Source organism: Felis catus, chromosome A1, assembly GCF_018350175.1.
Source record: "Felis catus isolate Fca126 chromosome A1, F.catus_Fca126_mat1.0, whole genome shotgun sequence".
Taxonomy (NCBI): Eukaryota; Metazoa; Chordata; class Mammalia; order Carnivora; family Felidae; genus Felis; species Felis catus.
Genome location: NC_058368.1, coordinates 209137444 through 209151296, shown reverse-complemented (window position 1 = coordinate 209151296; position 13853 = coordinate 209137444). Strand labels below are relative to the sequence as shown.

Genomic DNA, 13853 nt, shown 5'->3' with positions numbered 1-13853 from the left:
TTATTTTTTTCTCACAGATTTCATACTTATTTTCTTTTGTTTTATTTATTTTTTTATATGCTATCCAAAAGCCCAAGGAGTCTTTTTTTTTTTTTTTTTTTTTTAAGAGAGGGAGAGAGAGCAGGGGAGAGGGGAAGGAGAGAGACTCCCACAACCCTGGGATCATGACCTGAGCTGATATCAAGAGTCAGATGCTCAGCTGAACCTGAGATACCCAGGTGCCCCTTTATTTATTTTCTTTTAAAAACAAGCTGTCATTAGTAGGTAATCTTTATTATTTTTAGTTAAGAATATATATATTTAAATGTGTGTTTATTTTTGAGGTGGGGGGGGCAAAGGGAGGGGGAGACAGAATCCCACGTAGGCGCTATGCTGTCAGCGCAGAGCCTGATGTGGGGCTCAAACACTCGAACTGTGCGATAATGACCTGAGCCAAAATCAAGAGTTGAACGGTTAACCGACTGAGCCACCCAGGCACCCTAAGAAGATATATTTTGTATTTGTATGCTGTTAAGTATTGTAGACACAAATCAAGTAAGACATAGTGCCTGTCCTCAAGGATCTTAAAGACTAATGGGGACCTGGCAAGTAAACAATCTGCTTTTGTTCTTTAGCAAGAAATGCCCAAAGGCGATTTAAAATACTTGGCTGTGGGGCACCTGGATGGCTCAGTTGGTTAAGCACCGACTGTTGATTTGAGCTCAGGTCATGATCTCAGGGTTTGTGAGATCAAGCCCCGTGCTGGGCACCGTGTTGGGCGCCACACTAACAGCTTGGAGCCTGCTTGGGATTCTCTTGCTCCCTCACTGCCCCTCCCCTGCGCTCGCTTGCTCTCTCTCTCCTCCGTTGTACTACCCCTCTCTTTCTCAATAAATAAATAAACTTAAAAAAAATTTTAAATACTTGGTTGTTGGTGGTTTTAGACATTATGGCAGGTATGAAGTTCTGTATTAGATGGGATGAATTGGATGTATAATTAACTGCTAGAGCTGGAATTGTAGAATTGTTCCAAGAGAACATAGATTGGCTTTTAAGGTGTTTCTAATTTTCACTGTCCCTGTTGAAGCATATACATGCTTTTGCATGTATGGAAAGTTAAATGTTTATTTAATTTGAGAGAGAGAGGGTGAGTGGGGGAGGGACAGAGAGAGAGAGAGAGAGAGAGAGAGAAAGAATCTCAGCAAGTTCCACTGTTAGCACAGAGCTCGACATGGGGCTTGAAGTCACAAACTGTGATCATGACCCGAGCTGAAATCAAGAGTCAGATCCTTAACCCACTGAGCCACCCAGGCACCCATATGGAAAGTTATATTAAATCAGATATGATCAGATATGGTATCTATTCTGCAGTGTAAGATTTTTAAAAGACCTGTAAAGGAAAAGGATAAAGATATCTCAGTATCAGGTAAGCTTCATAAAAATTTATTATGGCTCAGGCTTCTTTTGTTTTCCGAAATAAGTAAATTCTTACCCAATTGGATTGAGACCGTGGCACCTTTTTGTATTTAAAGTTAGTAAAGTCTGTGCATCTTTAACCAAATAGAGAAAGATTGTCCAAGCAATAACTCAATTTTTATTAAAAAACAGATATGAAATATTAACCATGACTCAAAATAGTACAGTACATAACCTGTGTTGAAGTAATTTGTGCCCTACATATCTGAGATTCTGCAACTTGATGAAATTTTTTTTTTTTTTTTTAACTTTTTTATCTCACGGCATTTTGTACCTGGTCTCCAGCAGTTTCTGAAATGTGTACTTTAAAAAAAAAACCTTTGTAGCCGTAGGCTCATAATAATTTCTTATATTGGGTTATAATTATAAAGTACTTTGTCACATTAACTCATTTGGTCATCACAGCAACTCTGTGCTTTGTTTCTCAAATGAATCATTCTGGTAAACACGAATTCTTCGTAGACAGGAGGCTAAGGACTTGAGGCTTTGAGTGGATAATTAATTCAAGTTGTGAAGGTTTGAGAATGGTGTGTACATTTTTGCCACTGACATGGTGGAGGTGGGCCTGTTTTTAGGAATAAGACAAATGGTAAAACCCAGAGACTCAGTCTGAACAAGTGAAATTCTCCTTTGTTTATAGTTGTAAAATAAAGCCTTTTTCGGGTGGGGGTGAAGGAGTGGGAGGGAGGAGTTTCATTAGGTGTTCTAAGAAAGTCAGGTTGTTCCTTCTTAATTCTCTTATACCACTCTCCCACAAACCACGCTCCCCCCTGCCCCACGAGCCCAACTCCTTTGTCCCTCCATTCCTGCCCCGAGTGGTTAATGCTGTGGGTAAGGGTGGGCTCTGAATATGTATGTTAATAAGTAATAAATAAAAAAGTACCACTGCAAACGATAACAATATTGCTAGGCCCTTTAGAGATTAGTATCTCACAAGAAACTCTCTGCTTTTTAATTATATAGGGATTTTTTTTTTTCTTTAATCTCTATGTCCAATGGGAGGCTTGAACTCATGACTGACCCCGAGATCAAGAATTACATGCTTTACTGACTGAGCTAGCCAGGCACCTCAGTCTTTTTTTCCCCCAATGATATTTATTTTCCAACTTTATTGAGGTGTAATTGACAAAAATTGTTTATATTTAAGGAGTACAATGTGATGGTTTGATATATGTATAAATTGTGAAATGATTACCATAGTCAAGAAGTTAACTAACACATTTATCACCTCATGTAGCTACTTTATTTTTTATTAAGAACACTTAATATCTATTCTCTTAGGAAATTTCAAGTGTACAACACAGTATTATTAACTATAGTTACCATGCTGTACAGAACTTACTCATAACTGAAAGTCTGTATCCTTTGACCAGAAACTTGTTAAGAACATTAATTTTTTTTTAAACTTAACTTGGATCAAGAGTTTAATCAAATGTTGCAGAAAATTTCTTTTTTTTTTCAATATATGAAGTTTATTGTCAAATTGGTTTCCATACAACACCCAGTGCTCATCCCAAAAGGTGCCCTCCTCAATACCCATCACCCACCCTCCCCTCCCTCCCACCCCCCATCAACCCTCAGTTTGTTCTCAGTTTTTAAGAGTCTCTTATGCTTTGCAGAAAATTTCTAAAACAAAAATGTGTGAATGATGTGAAAAGTTATTGATTACTACTAACGCCAATGGAGAGCTATTGTTTTTCCATGAAAAACATCCTAGGAAGAGTAATTCCATGGTGTAGTGAGCAAGTGGAGAGAAGTGAAGAAGCTAGAAGTCAGGGAAGCACTTTTCAGTGACATAGGGGAGTGTTCTTAATTTAAGATGTGAATAGTTCAAGGTAAACCATGTCATTATAGAATGATATGAATTACCTAGTCTGACTCTATCACTTTTATAAGTGGAAAAGCTAAATTTCTATACAATTGAGTGGCTTAGTGAGGATTACAAGTAGAGTTAGGTGCAGAGTCCTGTCTAGATTCAAGTCTTCAGAAATAGCAATAAGAGTAAGTGTGGAAATACTCATAAAATTTTAGGCTGTCAGGGAATGATAAGGCATATGTTCATGGTAGCTTTTGAAAATAAATGTGTCTTCTGGTATAAATCTTTTTGGCTTATTACCTGCCATTGTTGTATGATAAACATATAAAATTGTCATCTTTGTGTTTGTTGAGAATGTCATGGAGTTTTAAAAAATAATATAATTTCTGATAAAATATAAGAATGACCTATTCTTTGTTTGGGGCACCTGGGTGGCTCAGTCAGTTGAACATCAGACATCAGCTTAGGTCATGATCTCATGGTTTGTGAGTTTGAGCCCCGCGTCAGGGTCACTGCTGTCTGTGCAGAGCCTTCTCTGGATCCTCTGTCCCTGCTCTCTCTGCTCCTTCCTGTTTGTTTGTGCTTTCTCTCAAAAATAAATAAATCTTAAAAAAAATGACCTATCCTTTTTGAGTTTCTCAGCCCTCACATAGGTATAAAAAGTTATTTAACAATGTACTTTTAAGTCGTGTTTCTTGGAAATGTTCTTCAAAGTTGCAGCTTGCAATAAGGCATAAACTATTTGAGGGTAATTTAGAGGTGGTTTGGGAACACTATTCACTGAAGGATTGGAACCAGCTGTGAGAATTCGATAGGAAATTGTCTTTCCTTCCTGCAATATTTTAGACATATAACTTTACATTTTTAGAGGAAGATTTTAAACATTTGATAAATTATTTATTTTGAAGCTTACCTAATGTTTATTAGAACATTAAGAAGTATTCAAGCTTAATATTATGCATCGTTTAATCTTTTTGTTTGCTTATGGGGGTTATATCTATGAACAATTTTTTTTTTTAGTTTTGGGAAAATACATATAACAAAATATACAATCTCAACCATTTTTATTTTTAGTCATTTATTTAAAATATTTTTTTAATGTTTATTTTTGAGAGAGAGAGAGAGACAGTGCAAGTGGGAGAGGGGCAGAGAGAGGGAGACACAGAATCTTAAACAGGCTGCAGTCTCTGAGCTGTCAGCACAGAGCCCGATGTGGGGCTCGAACTCATGAACTGTGAGATCATGACCTGAGCTGAAGATCATAAATGATGGAACCACCCAGATGCCCCTAAAAATTTAAAATTTTAAGTTTTAAATTTTAATTTCAGTATAGTTAACTTACAATATTTTTATTAGTTTCAGGTGTACAATATAGTGGCTCAACAATTCTATACATTACTCAGTGCTCACCATAATAAATGTACTCTTTAATCCCCATCACCTATTTCATCCATTCCCCTTACCCATCTCCCAATCTTAGCCATTTCATTTTTTTAAATCTTTAAAAAATGCTTATTTATTTATTTTTGAGAGAGAGAGGGAGAACGCAAGTGGGGCAAGGGCAGAGAGAGAGGGAGCAGAGAATCCCAAGCAGGCTCCGTGCTGTCAGCGCAGAGCCCAACATGGGGCCTCAACTCACAAACCATGAGACCATGACCTGAGCCGAAATCAAGAGTTGGATGTGCAACCAGCTGAGCCACCCAGGTGCTCCCAGTATTAACCATTTAAAAATTTTCAGTTCAGTAGTGTTACATTGTTGTATACTCAGTCTCTAGAACTTTTTCATCTTGCAAAGCAGAAACTATACCCATTAAACAATAATTCCCCATTTTCCCCTTTCTCCCAATTCTGGTAACCACTATGTTACTTTCTATGAATTTGACTGGTCTAGATACCTCATATAAGTGAAATCATGCAATATTTTTCTTTTTATGGCTTATTTCACTCAGCATTATTTCCTCCAAGTTCATCCATGTTGTAGTGTGTGTCAGAATTTCCTTCCTTTTTTAAAGAATAATATTCCATTGTATGTATATACCACATTTTGTTCATTCATTCATCTATCAGTGGACACTTGGGTTGTTCCTGTCTTTTGACTGTTGTGAACATGCTGCTGTGAACATCTTTGGAGACCCTGCTTTCAGTTCTTTTGTGTATATACTTAAAGGGGAATTGCTGAATCATAAAGTAATTCTATTTTAAATTTTTTGAGGAACTACCATACTGTTTTCCATAGAAGATGTAGCATTTCTGTTCAGCGATGCAGAAAGGTTCCATTTTTTTGTGCATCCTTGTCAACATTTCTTATTTACTTATTTTTAAAATAATACCCATCCTGTTACTGGTATTTCAGTGTGGTTTTGATTCTCATTTCTCTGATGATTAGTAAAGTATCTTTTCATGTACTTGTTGGTCATCTGTATTTCTTCTTTGGAGGAATATCTATTTAGGCCCTGTGCCAATTTTTGAATTGAGTTGTTTGTTTTTTTGTTGTTGAATTGTAGGAGTTTCGTTTTTTTTGGATGTTAACCCCTTATATATGATTTGCAGACATCTTCTCCCATTCTAGTGGTTGCCTTTTCACTGTGTTGACTCTGTCTTTAAAAAAATTTTTTTTTAATGTTTATTTATTTATTTTGAGAGAGAGAGCTCATGTGAGTGGAGGAGGGGCAGAGAAAGAGAGAGAGGGGGAGAGAGAATCCCAAGCAGGCCCTGCACTGCCAGGGTAGAGCCCGATGTGGGGCTCGATCTCATGAACCATGAGATCACAACCTGAAATCAAGAGTTGGGCACTCAACCGACTGAGTCATCCAGGTGCCCCTTGATTCTTTTGATGAACAGAACAGAATAACATGGTGATTTTTTGAAAACTCAAATCTTATCAAATTACAAGGCTCAGAGCTTAAATTTCAGATTGTTGGCATTGTATACAATCTGGCTTCTAACTCTCTGGGTAAGAAAAAAAATTTTTTGCACACAAAAATTGTATATACACACAACACACACAGCCTTCCCTCCTTTCCTGCCCAGCAATGTAAACTCTGTCCAGGCAAAATTATTTGCAGTTCAGTAACTGTGGGGATTTGTCTTATGCTCTTCTAGATGCCCTCCACATTCACCTGAGGAACCTCTATTTATTTTTCCAAAGGCATCTCAAGCATCTCTTCTATGAAGTCTTTTCTAATCATCCTCTTATTTCCCAGGCAGAGTGGAATTGAACACTGAACCCTGTGTGTTCTGTCATAGCATCTGAAACATTTTAGTGTTTCCCATTTGTTTACCTGCCAGTTAGTTTTGCTTTATTGGATCGACAGCCCTTGTGAGCCGAGTCTTTGTTATTTTTATTATTGTTATTTTTAAATCTTTAACTGTAGTCCCTGGTATATGGTATGTAATTAACTACTCAATAAATGTTTGTTGAGTGAATGTGTGATGATGAGTAACTATTGTTAAGTCACTCTATTGGATCTCCAGAGTTATACTAGAATAGACTCTAATTTTGGTTTTCTGTGATACCACACTGGCAACTATTTACAAAATACTTTCTGGGAGAACTTAGCACTCCTTTTCAATTTCCTGGTTAGCACTCCCCAGTTTCTCTCCATAATTCATAGTCACTTTGTGGCAGATCGTTATTACTGGGTAGACTTTTGATTATGGCTTATAGTACCATACATATACAGCTTCTTAAACTTATGACATCTTTAGCCTGGAAAGGTTATTTTTGTTTTGCAAGTCTTTTGAAAACACTTTAAGGATGTGTGTCAGATGGAGTTGCTCATGTTATTCCAGATATATTTGCTATCGTTGTTATTGAGGGCAAACTAAAGAGCCTGGGAAATAATCCTTTGGTTGGCATTTAAAACTAAACCAAAACAAAAGCTGGTATCTTTTCCCCTCTTCCATTAAGCCTAGCTCTTGTTATGAATTCTTATTATAAATGACTTCATTGAAGTCTCGTAGCTTATGGTGTGCCCTGGCATGAAAATCATGAAAATATTTTACTGTTAGAGCAAATTTCACACTAAGCCATATTTCAAAAAGCCATTAGTAGAAGTTTTGGAAAAAGAACAGTCACCATCAAGTGATATGCTACTAAAAAGATGGATTGCTACTATTTTAGATGATTTAGTTGTGCCAGTTATATGAGCCTTTTATGAGTTATGCCCTACATGATTTCCAGTAAAACTTTGATTTTAAATGTAAACAACATTTATTTAAACATTTAATTCACTGCTGATGTAAATATTAAATTGTTCTGTCTTCTTGTAAGTTTTTACTTGACATGTCAGAAATTGTCTATATATAGGCATATTGTGCATTGAATTTAGTGAAATAATTTTCATCCCTCTTTTTGGTGACAGTGTTTCTGTTTCCTGAGTGATGAAAAAGTAATTAGTTATGAAATGAGACACTGACTATAACAGAATCTTCTTGAAGGGAAGCATTTGAACTATTCTCCTGTTTTCTGCAAGAGTACTTACTTAGTACTTATACATGAGTTTTTATTGCTTACAAATATTGTCACTGCAAAGGGAGCAGTGGCTTACAATTTAATACAGGGGTAGTCCAGAATTCATTCGTTTGACTTTCAAATTATTTTGGAATTTGTGTTGGAATATTGGTATCTCTGAAATCAAGGTATGTGCAGCACTTTCCAAAGCATAGTAAAGCATACTGTAACATCTTGTCTTGAAATAAACTGTAAACTCTCCAGCACTTACTGTGAGGTTAGGGTTCTTGTTCAGTGCCTGTGGTTTCCTAATCTCCTTCTTAAATGCACTGTGGTGGTAATAGATTATAGTAATCTCTCAGATGCAGGCAGTCTAAAACAAAATTGCCTTTATTTCTCTATACCTGCAACTTTATTTAAAAAAATTTTTTTTAAGTAATCTCTACACCCAACACTGTATATTCCCCACTGGAATTCGTGACCCAGAGATCAAGGGTCGCATGTTCTACCCACTGAGCCAGCCAGGCACCCCTAAACTTGTAGCTTTACATCTGTTTTTTAGTCTGGGATATAATCATTTGGTTGTGAACGGTTTTTTGTTTTTAAGTTTATTTATTTTGAGAGAGAGAGAGAATTGGGGAGGGGGCAGAGAGAGAGGGGAGAGAGAGAATCTCAACTAGGTTCTGTGCTGTTAGTGCAGAGCCCAGTGTGGGACGCAAACTCATGAACTGTGAGATCATGACTTGAGCCAGAACCAAGAGTCAGATGCTTAACCGACTGAGCCACCCTGGCACCTCAGTTTTTACTTTTTGAAAACCTCAGTTATCCCTGACTGTCGCTTACTTGGCTGATCTGGTGGATAGCATCTGCTCTTCTTTATGGACACAAACATCAATGTTTAAAGGTAAAGTAAAAATTACAATCTAGTGTGATCTACAAGGTAGATATTAGGCTATTAATTAATTCCAGACACTTTTGTGTGTGTCTGCCATCCACCATCTGTTTTGTGGTTTGGGGATCCAGAGATGATAATAGATATACACAATCTTTGAGAAGTGTCCATTTTGCAATTTGGTTAGGGAGTGGGTGGGATGGAAACAGGTAAAAAATTGCAGTGGATTTTGGGGGTGGCTACCAACTGGCTCAGGTGGTAGAGCATCCAACTTTTGATCCCAAGGTCATGAGTTCAAGCCCCATGTTGGACGTGGAGCCTACTTAAAAGAAAAAGTTTAAAAAAAATTATAACGGATTTTGATAAATTCTGTGATAGAGATAGGGAGAGGTTGTCTCCTTATCTGAGACATGAGAGTGCATTAGAAGGGCCATTTAACCCAGAGTTTGAACTGTTGAGAAATGCTTCCAGTAGCAGGTCACATCTGAATTGAGTCTTAAAGGATGAGTAGGAATTAGCCTGGTAAGGAGAAAGAGAAACCTGGAAATAGATTAAGTTGATATGACCAGAGAGGTAGGAGGTAAGTCTAAGGATAAACAGTGGCTGTCATTTATTGAGTACCTACTTTGTGCTCAACACTGCATTATAAGGCTTAAACCACTTACCAGTAACCTAAAGGGCAAGTGCTGTTATCCTCAGTTCACAAATGAGGAAATAGAGTCATAACTATCCTGGAGTTATGACAAGGTTAAGGAGTGGCAGGGCTAGATTAAAAAGCCCAGCTTTTCTTGGGGCACCTGGCTTGCTCAGTCAGTAGAGCATGCAACTCTTGGTCTTGGGATTATGAGTTCAAGACTGCCATGTTAGATGTATAACTTATTTAAAAATAAAATATAATGTTAAAAACTGTTAGACCTTATATAAACATATAAATAAAAACCCTAGCTTTTCTGGCTTCTTGTCTAGGCTGCTTCCTCCCAGGAGAGAACAATTTCAAGATGGAAGAAATAGTTAAGTAGTTATGTTGTTGAAAGGTCAGTTATGCAGGTTAAGTTCTGAAAAGTGTCCAGGGGCATTTATAGTGACGTGTTTGTTTATTCATGAGATATTTACAGATAGTCTCTTAAGTGCCAAGAACTGTGCTAGGCATTAGGAATAAAAGAACACGTGCCTGAGTGATAGAGGTAGAAGGGAGAGAGGAAGTAGAGACATTTGAGTGAAAACTGTCATATAAAGAAGCTTAATTGCAAAGAAAAAGATAATGATACAGCAGTAAATGTGGGGGAAATTGCTGTGTGTGTGTGTGTGTGTGTGTGTGTGTGTGTGTGTGTGTGTAATATGGGAAGTACTTTAATTGTTTATGTGCTGAGGAGAAAGAGCTATAGCAGGAGAAAAGTTTATGATGAAATAGAACTTGCGATTGATTGATTCATCAAGGATGCTACAGAATGAGGGGAGACAGGGACCAAAGTCTGTTAGACTGCACATATTTAGTTAAGTAGATTGCAAGATGATCCTAACATGAATTTGGAATGGCCCTAGAATTTGAGTATGATTACCCTCCTCTTGGATAATGGAAACTTGACTAAACAATGAAACTTCTTGCTCAGATTATCACTGTGACCCCCTTATGTCTGATTTATGCATCCATCTTCTCTCTTCCTCAGTTATCCTGCCCATACCCCCTGTCTACCATAGCATTTCTTATATTGAATTAGACTGATTGGCCACCTCCCCTTCCCCAGACCACATGCTTCTTGGGAGGAGAATGGTAGAGGTTATGTCTAATGCTACCCATCTGGTATAATCTCACTTTAAATAAATGCTTATTTATTTAACTGAGTCAGTAAATGACTCAGTTCCTTATTTGTGTCATTTTTGAACGGGAGGTTTTAGTTTTATAAACTTTTAAGGGTTGAAAGGTATATATCTACCCTGTGCAGATTTTGTTGCCTATTAAAAATTTTTTTTTATACATTTATTCATTTTTGAGAGACAGAGAGCACAAGTGGGGGAGGGTCAGAGGGAGAGAGGGAGACATAGAATCTGAAGCAGGCTCCAGGTTCCAAGCTGTCAGCACAGAGCCCGACACAGGACTCGAACTCATTAGCTGTGAGATCATGACCTGAGCCGAAGTCGGATGCCCAACCGACTGAGCCACCCAGATGCCCCTGTTGCCTATTTTAAATTAAGTACATAAGCACTTTAAATTATGCCCAATTTTCAGTGAAGAGAGGACTTCAAATATTTTGAATGCTGAGAGGACCTTATGGTTTCATACAACCTAAAAAGTTTCTTGGGTTTATCTTTTTTGAAATTTAATATAAATTTATTATCAGCTCAACAATTGTAATTTATCTAGAAGTGCAGAAATAAGCTATCTTCACAATTTTCATTTCCTGTTTTTTTTTAAAACTTTGTGTTAAAAAGCTAGCGATGCTATTTTTAAAAATTGTGTCTCCTGTAGATGTACTATGTAGTTCCCCCCCACACCCTAAATACATTGGTTACTCATTGATGTCATGGAATTTTCTTTTTTCAGAATCCTGTCCAAAAGATTCCTGACTCGCATGAAATAACTCTAAAGCATGGCACTAAAACAGTAAGTTTGAAAAATTTGATTCTTTCCTTTCAGTAACAAGGCTCTCATGTTAAAGTGAACCGATGATACATTTGTATGAAGGCTAATTATACAATCAACTGATAACACAACAGCTATAGACATTAAAGAAAAAGAAAGATTACATTTCTATTCAATCAAAATAACCATTGTGTTTCATTTAAAATAGGAACACTTATTATTGTCATTGTTATTGTTGGCTTTAAAACCTTTTGCTTTGATATAGGAACATTACAAGTGAAAAAAAGAAATGAAACTAAAATACAGTTTTCCTTTTTATGGTGTGGGAAAATTTCTCATTACTCTTAGCTTTATTTCTGTATCAGTAAAAGGCCCGAGTTCATTTTTTAGATGTACATTGAGATAAGAAATGAACATAAAATAGTTACTGTATTGTTGTAAGGTTATATTACTTAGAATTACAGATTTCTATTTTTGTATTGTTATATTTATGTTACTTAAAGATTTAATAATATAAAATTTTGAGTCATAAGATGGACTCATTTTATTGTAAAACCATTAAAAAGTGGTAGTAGAATGAATGAAACATATTACAAATGAAAGAATAAAATCATCTTGCTTTTTCTTTTCAATGAAACTGCCTTTTTCTAGGTGTCTAACACCTAGAAAGTAGGAAAATACACCCCATAATGAGGAAAACATGGATCGGTAGTTATAGACCCAGAAATTACACAAATGATGGAACTAATAAAGATATTAAAACAGTGACATTCTTCTTGCCAAATGTTTTGCCTTTGAAAATACTATTTTCATAAAAATATTTGTTACGGTATAGTGGGTTTATCATTATTTATTAAAAATTTTTTGACGTTTATTTTTGAGAGATAGAACACAAGCAGGGCAGGGGCAGAGAGAGAGGGAGACAGAGAATCCGAAGCAGGCTCTGTGCCGTCAGTGCAAAGCCTGACAATGGGGCTTGAACCCACGAGAGCTGTGAGAGCATGACCTGAGCCGAAGTCCGAAGTCTGATGCTCATCTGACTGAGCCATCCAGGCGCCCCTATTATTATTTTATTTGATTTTTATTTTTATTTTTTTTAAAGGCTTACCTTTAATTTTTTATTTATTTTTATTTTTTAACGTTTATTTATATTTGAGACAGAGAGAGGCAGAGCATGAACAGGGGAGGGGCAGAGAGAGAGAGGGAGACAAAGATCTGAAACAGGCTCCAGGCTCTGAGCTGTCAACACAGAGCCCGACACGGGGCTCGAACTCACGGACCGTGAGATCATGACCTGAGCCGAAGTCGGAAGCTTAACCCACCCAGCCACCCAGGCGCCCCAACCCCTATTGTTATTTTAAATGAAATGAACAATAAGTACTTTTAAATGTCTTAGTTAAAATTTTTACTGTGGTAAATATTGAAACACATAACTCACATAAACAAATGCTTTTTGGGGTCCTCAAAAGATTTAAATAGTGTAAAGTGTCTTAAAAACAAAGTTTCTGAGAACTGCTGCTTTAAGAAACCATTTTCACCTAATTTGTGATATTATATCTACTTTATATGAAATGAGACTTTTGGTATTTTTATTATGAAATTATGATGGAATTTTACTAATTTTCATGTTTTTAAGCAAATTAGGAAAGGAATTACAGACTATTAGTACTTAAACAGAAGCTTCCCTGTCACTTGAGAGATTTTTTACTGAATGAGTTCATGGGTTTCACGCATGTTTTAGTTAAATATTTATATTTTTTAGTAGAATTTTATCTTTGAAAAAAGAAATAGAAATATACTGCCAACTTGTTTTACACATTAAAAGTCAGAGCTTCTAATTGTACTGTTAGGGTACCTGATCTTTTTGCAGTCCTGCCTTTGCCCTGCATTTATTTCATCTTATATATGTCGGAGATTAGCAAGGTGACTCTTTTGCCTGGTTGGTTTTTTCAGCTAGTTATTGTAAAATATTTACACATTCACAGAAGAATAGAGGATACTAAAAGGAATCCCCGTATATTTACTTCTGAGCCTTACCAGTTCTCTACATGAGGCCAGTCTTTGTTTCCTGTACTTTCGTTTCTAGTGTCTCCCGCCAATATACCCACCTTTCCATTCCTTAACAGGACCTAGAGATGGTTTCCTTTGTTTCCTACCAGATATTCCGAATCATTTCTTAGCTGTGTTCCTTTAAACCCCAGAAATCCAGTTCCAACTTTGTTAAAGGCCGTATGTAATTTGGGTCAAAGTCATGAGTCAACGTCTACCTCTCCTTTCATTAACATAGTGACATACTGTTAATTTCTCTTTCTTAATGAAAGAATTCACAGCCAGGGCAAAGAACACTTTTTAGGGGAAGAGCTGCTTCTTTCCAGGTTTCCTTTTGAGCACATTCTTCCCAGCTTGCACTGAACTCCAAACAACTCCCTGGAATTTGGAGGCTGCTGGCTCCCTACAGGCCTTTCCGCTTCCCCAGGAGGACTCAACCAAGGATGCCTGCAGCCAGTCAGCCAGCCATTAGTTCTCCCACCCTGACTGCAGGCCTTTGCCCCTGCTGCTCCACACTGACGATTGGAGCAAGGAGGAGGAGCTTCCACCCTTGCGGGGAGGACAGGCAGGGAAGAGACAAGCCACAAATGAATTTGCAGTTAGGGTT

General features: G+C 37.0%; 1 protein-coding gene across 1 annotated transcript in view; it reads left to right on the top strand.

Moving 5' to 3' along the window:
* The window catches only part of WDR70 (WD repeat domain 70), a 298625-nt gene that overhangs the window by 44432 nt on the left and 240340 nt on the right, over nt 1-13853 (top strand). The window contains exon 6 of the mRNA XM_019811747.2: nt 11159-11218. Coding sequence (XP_019667306.1) covers nt 11159-11218 — 60 coding nt within the window. The remainder of the gene's footprint in view (nt 1-11158; nt 11219-13853) is intronic.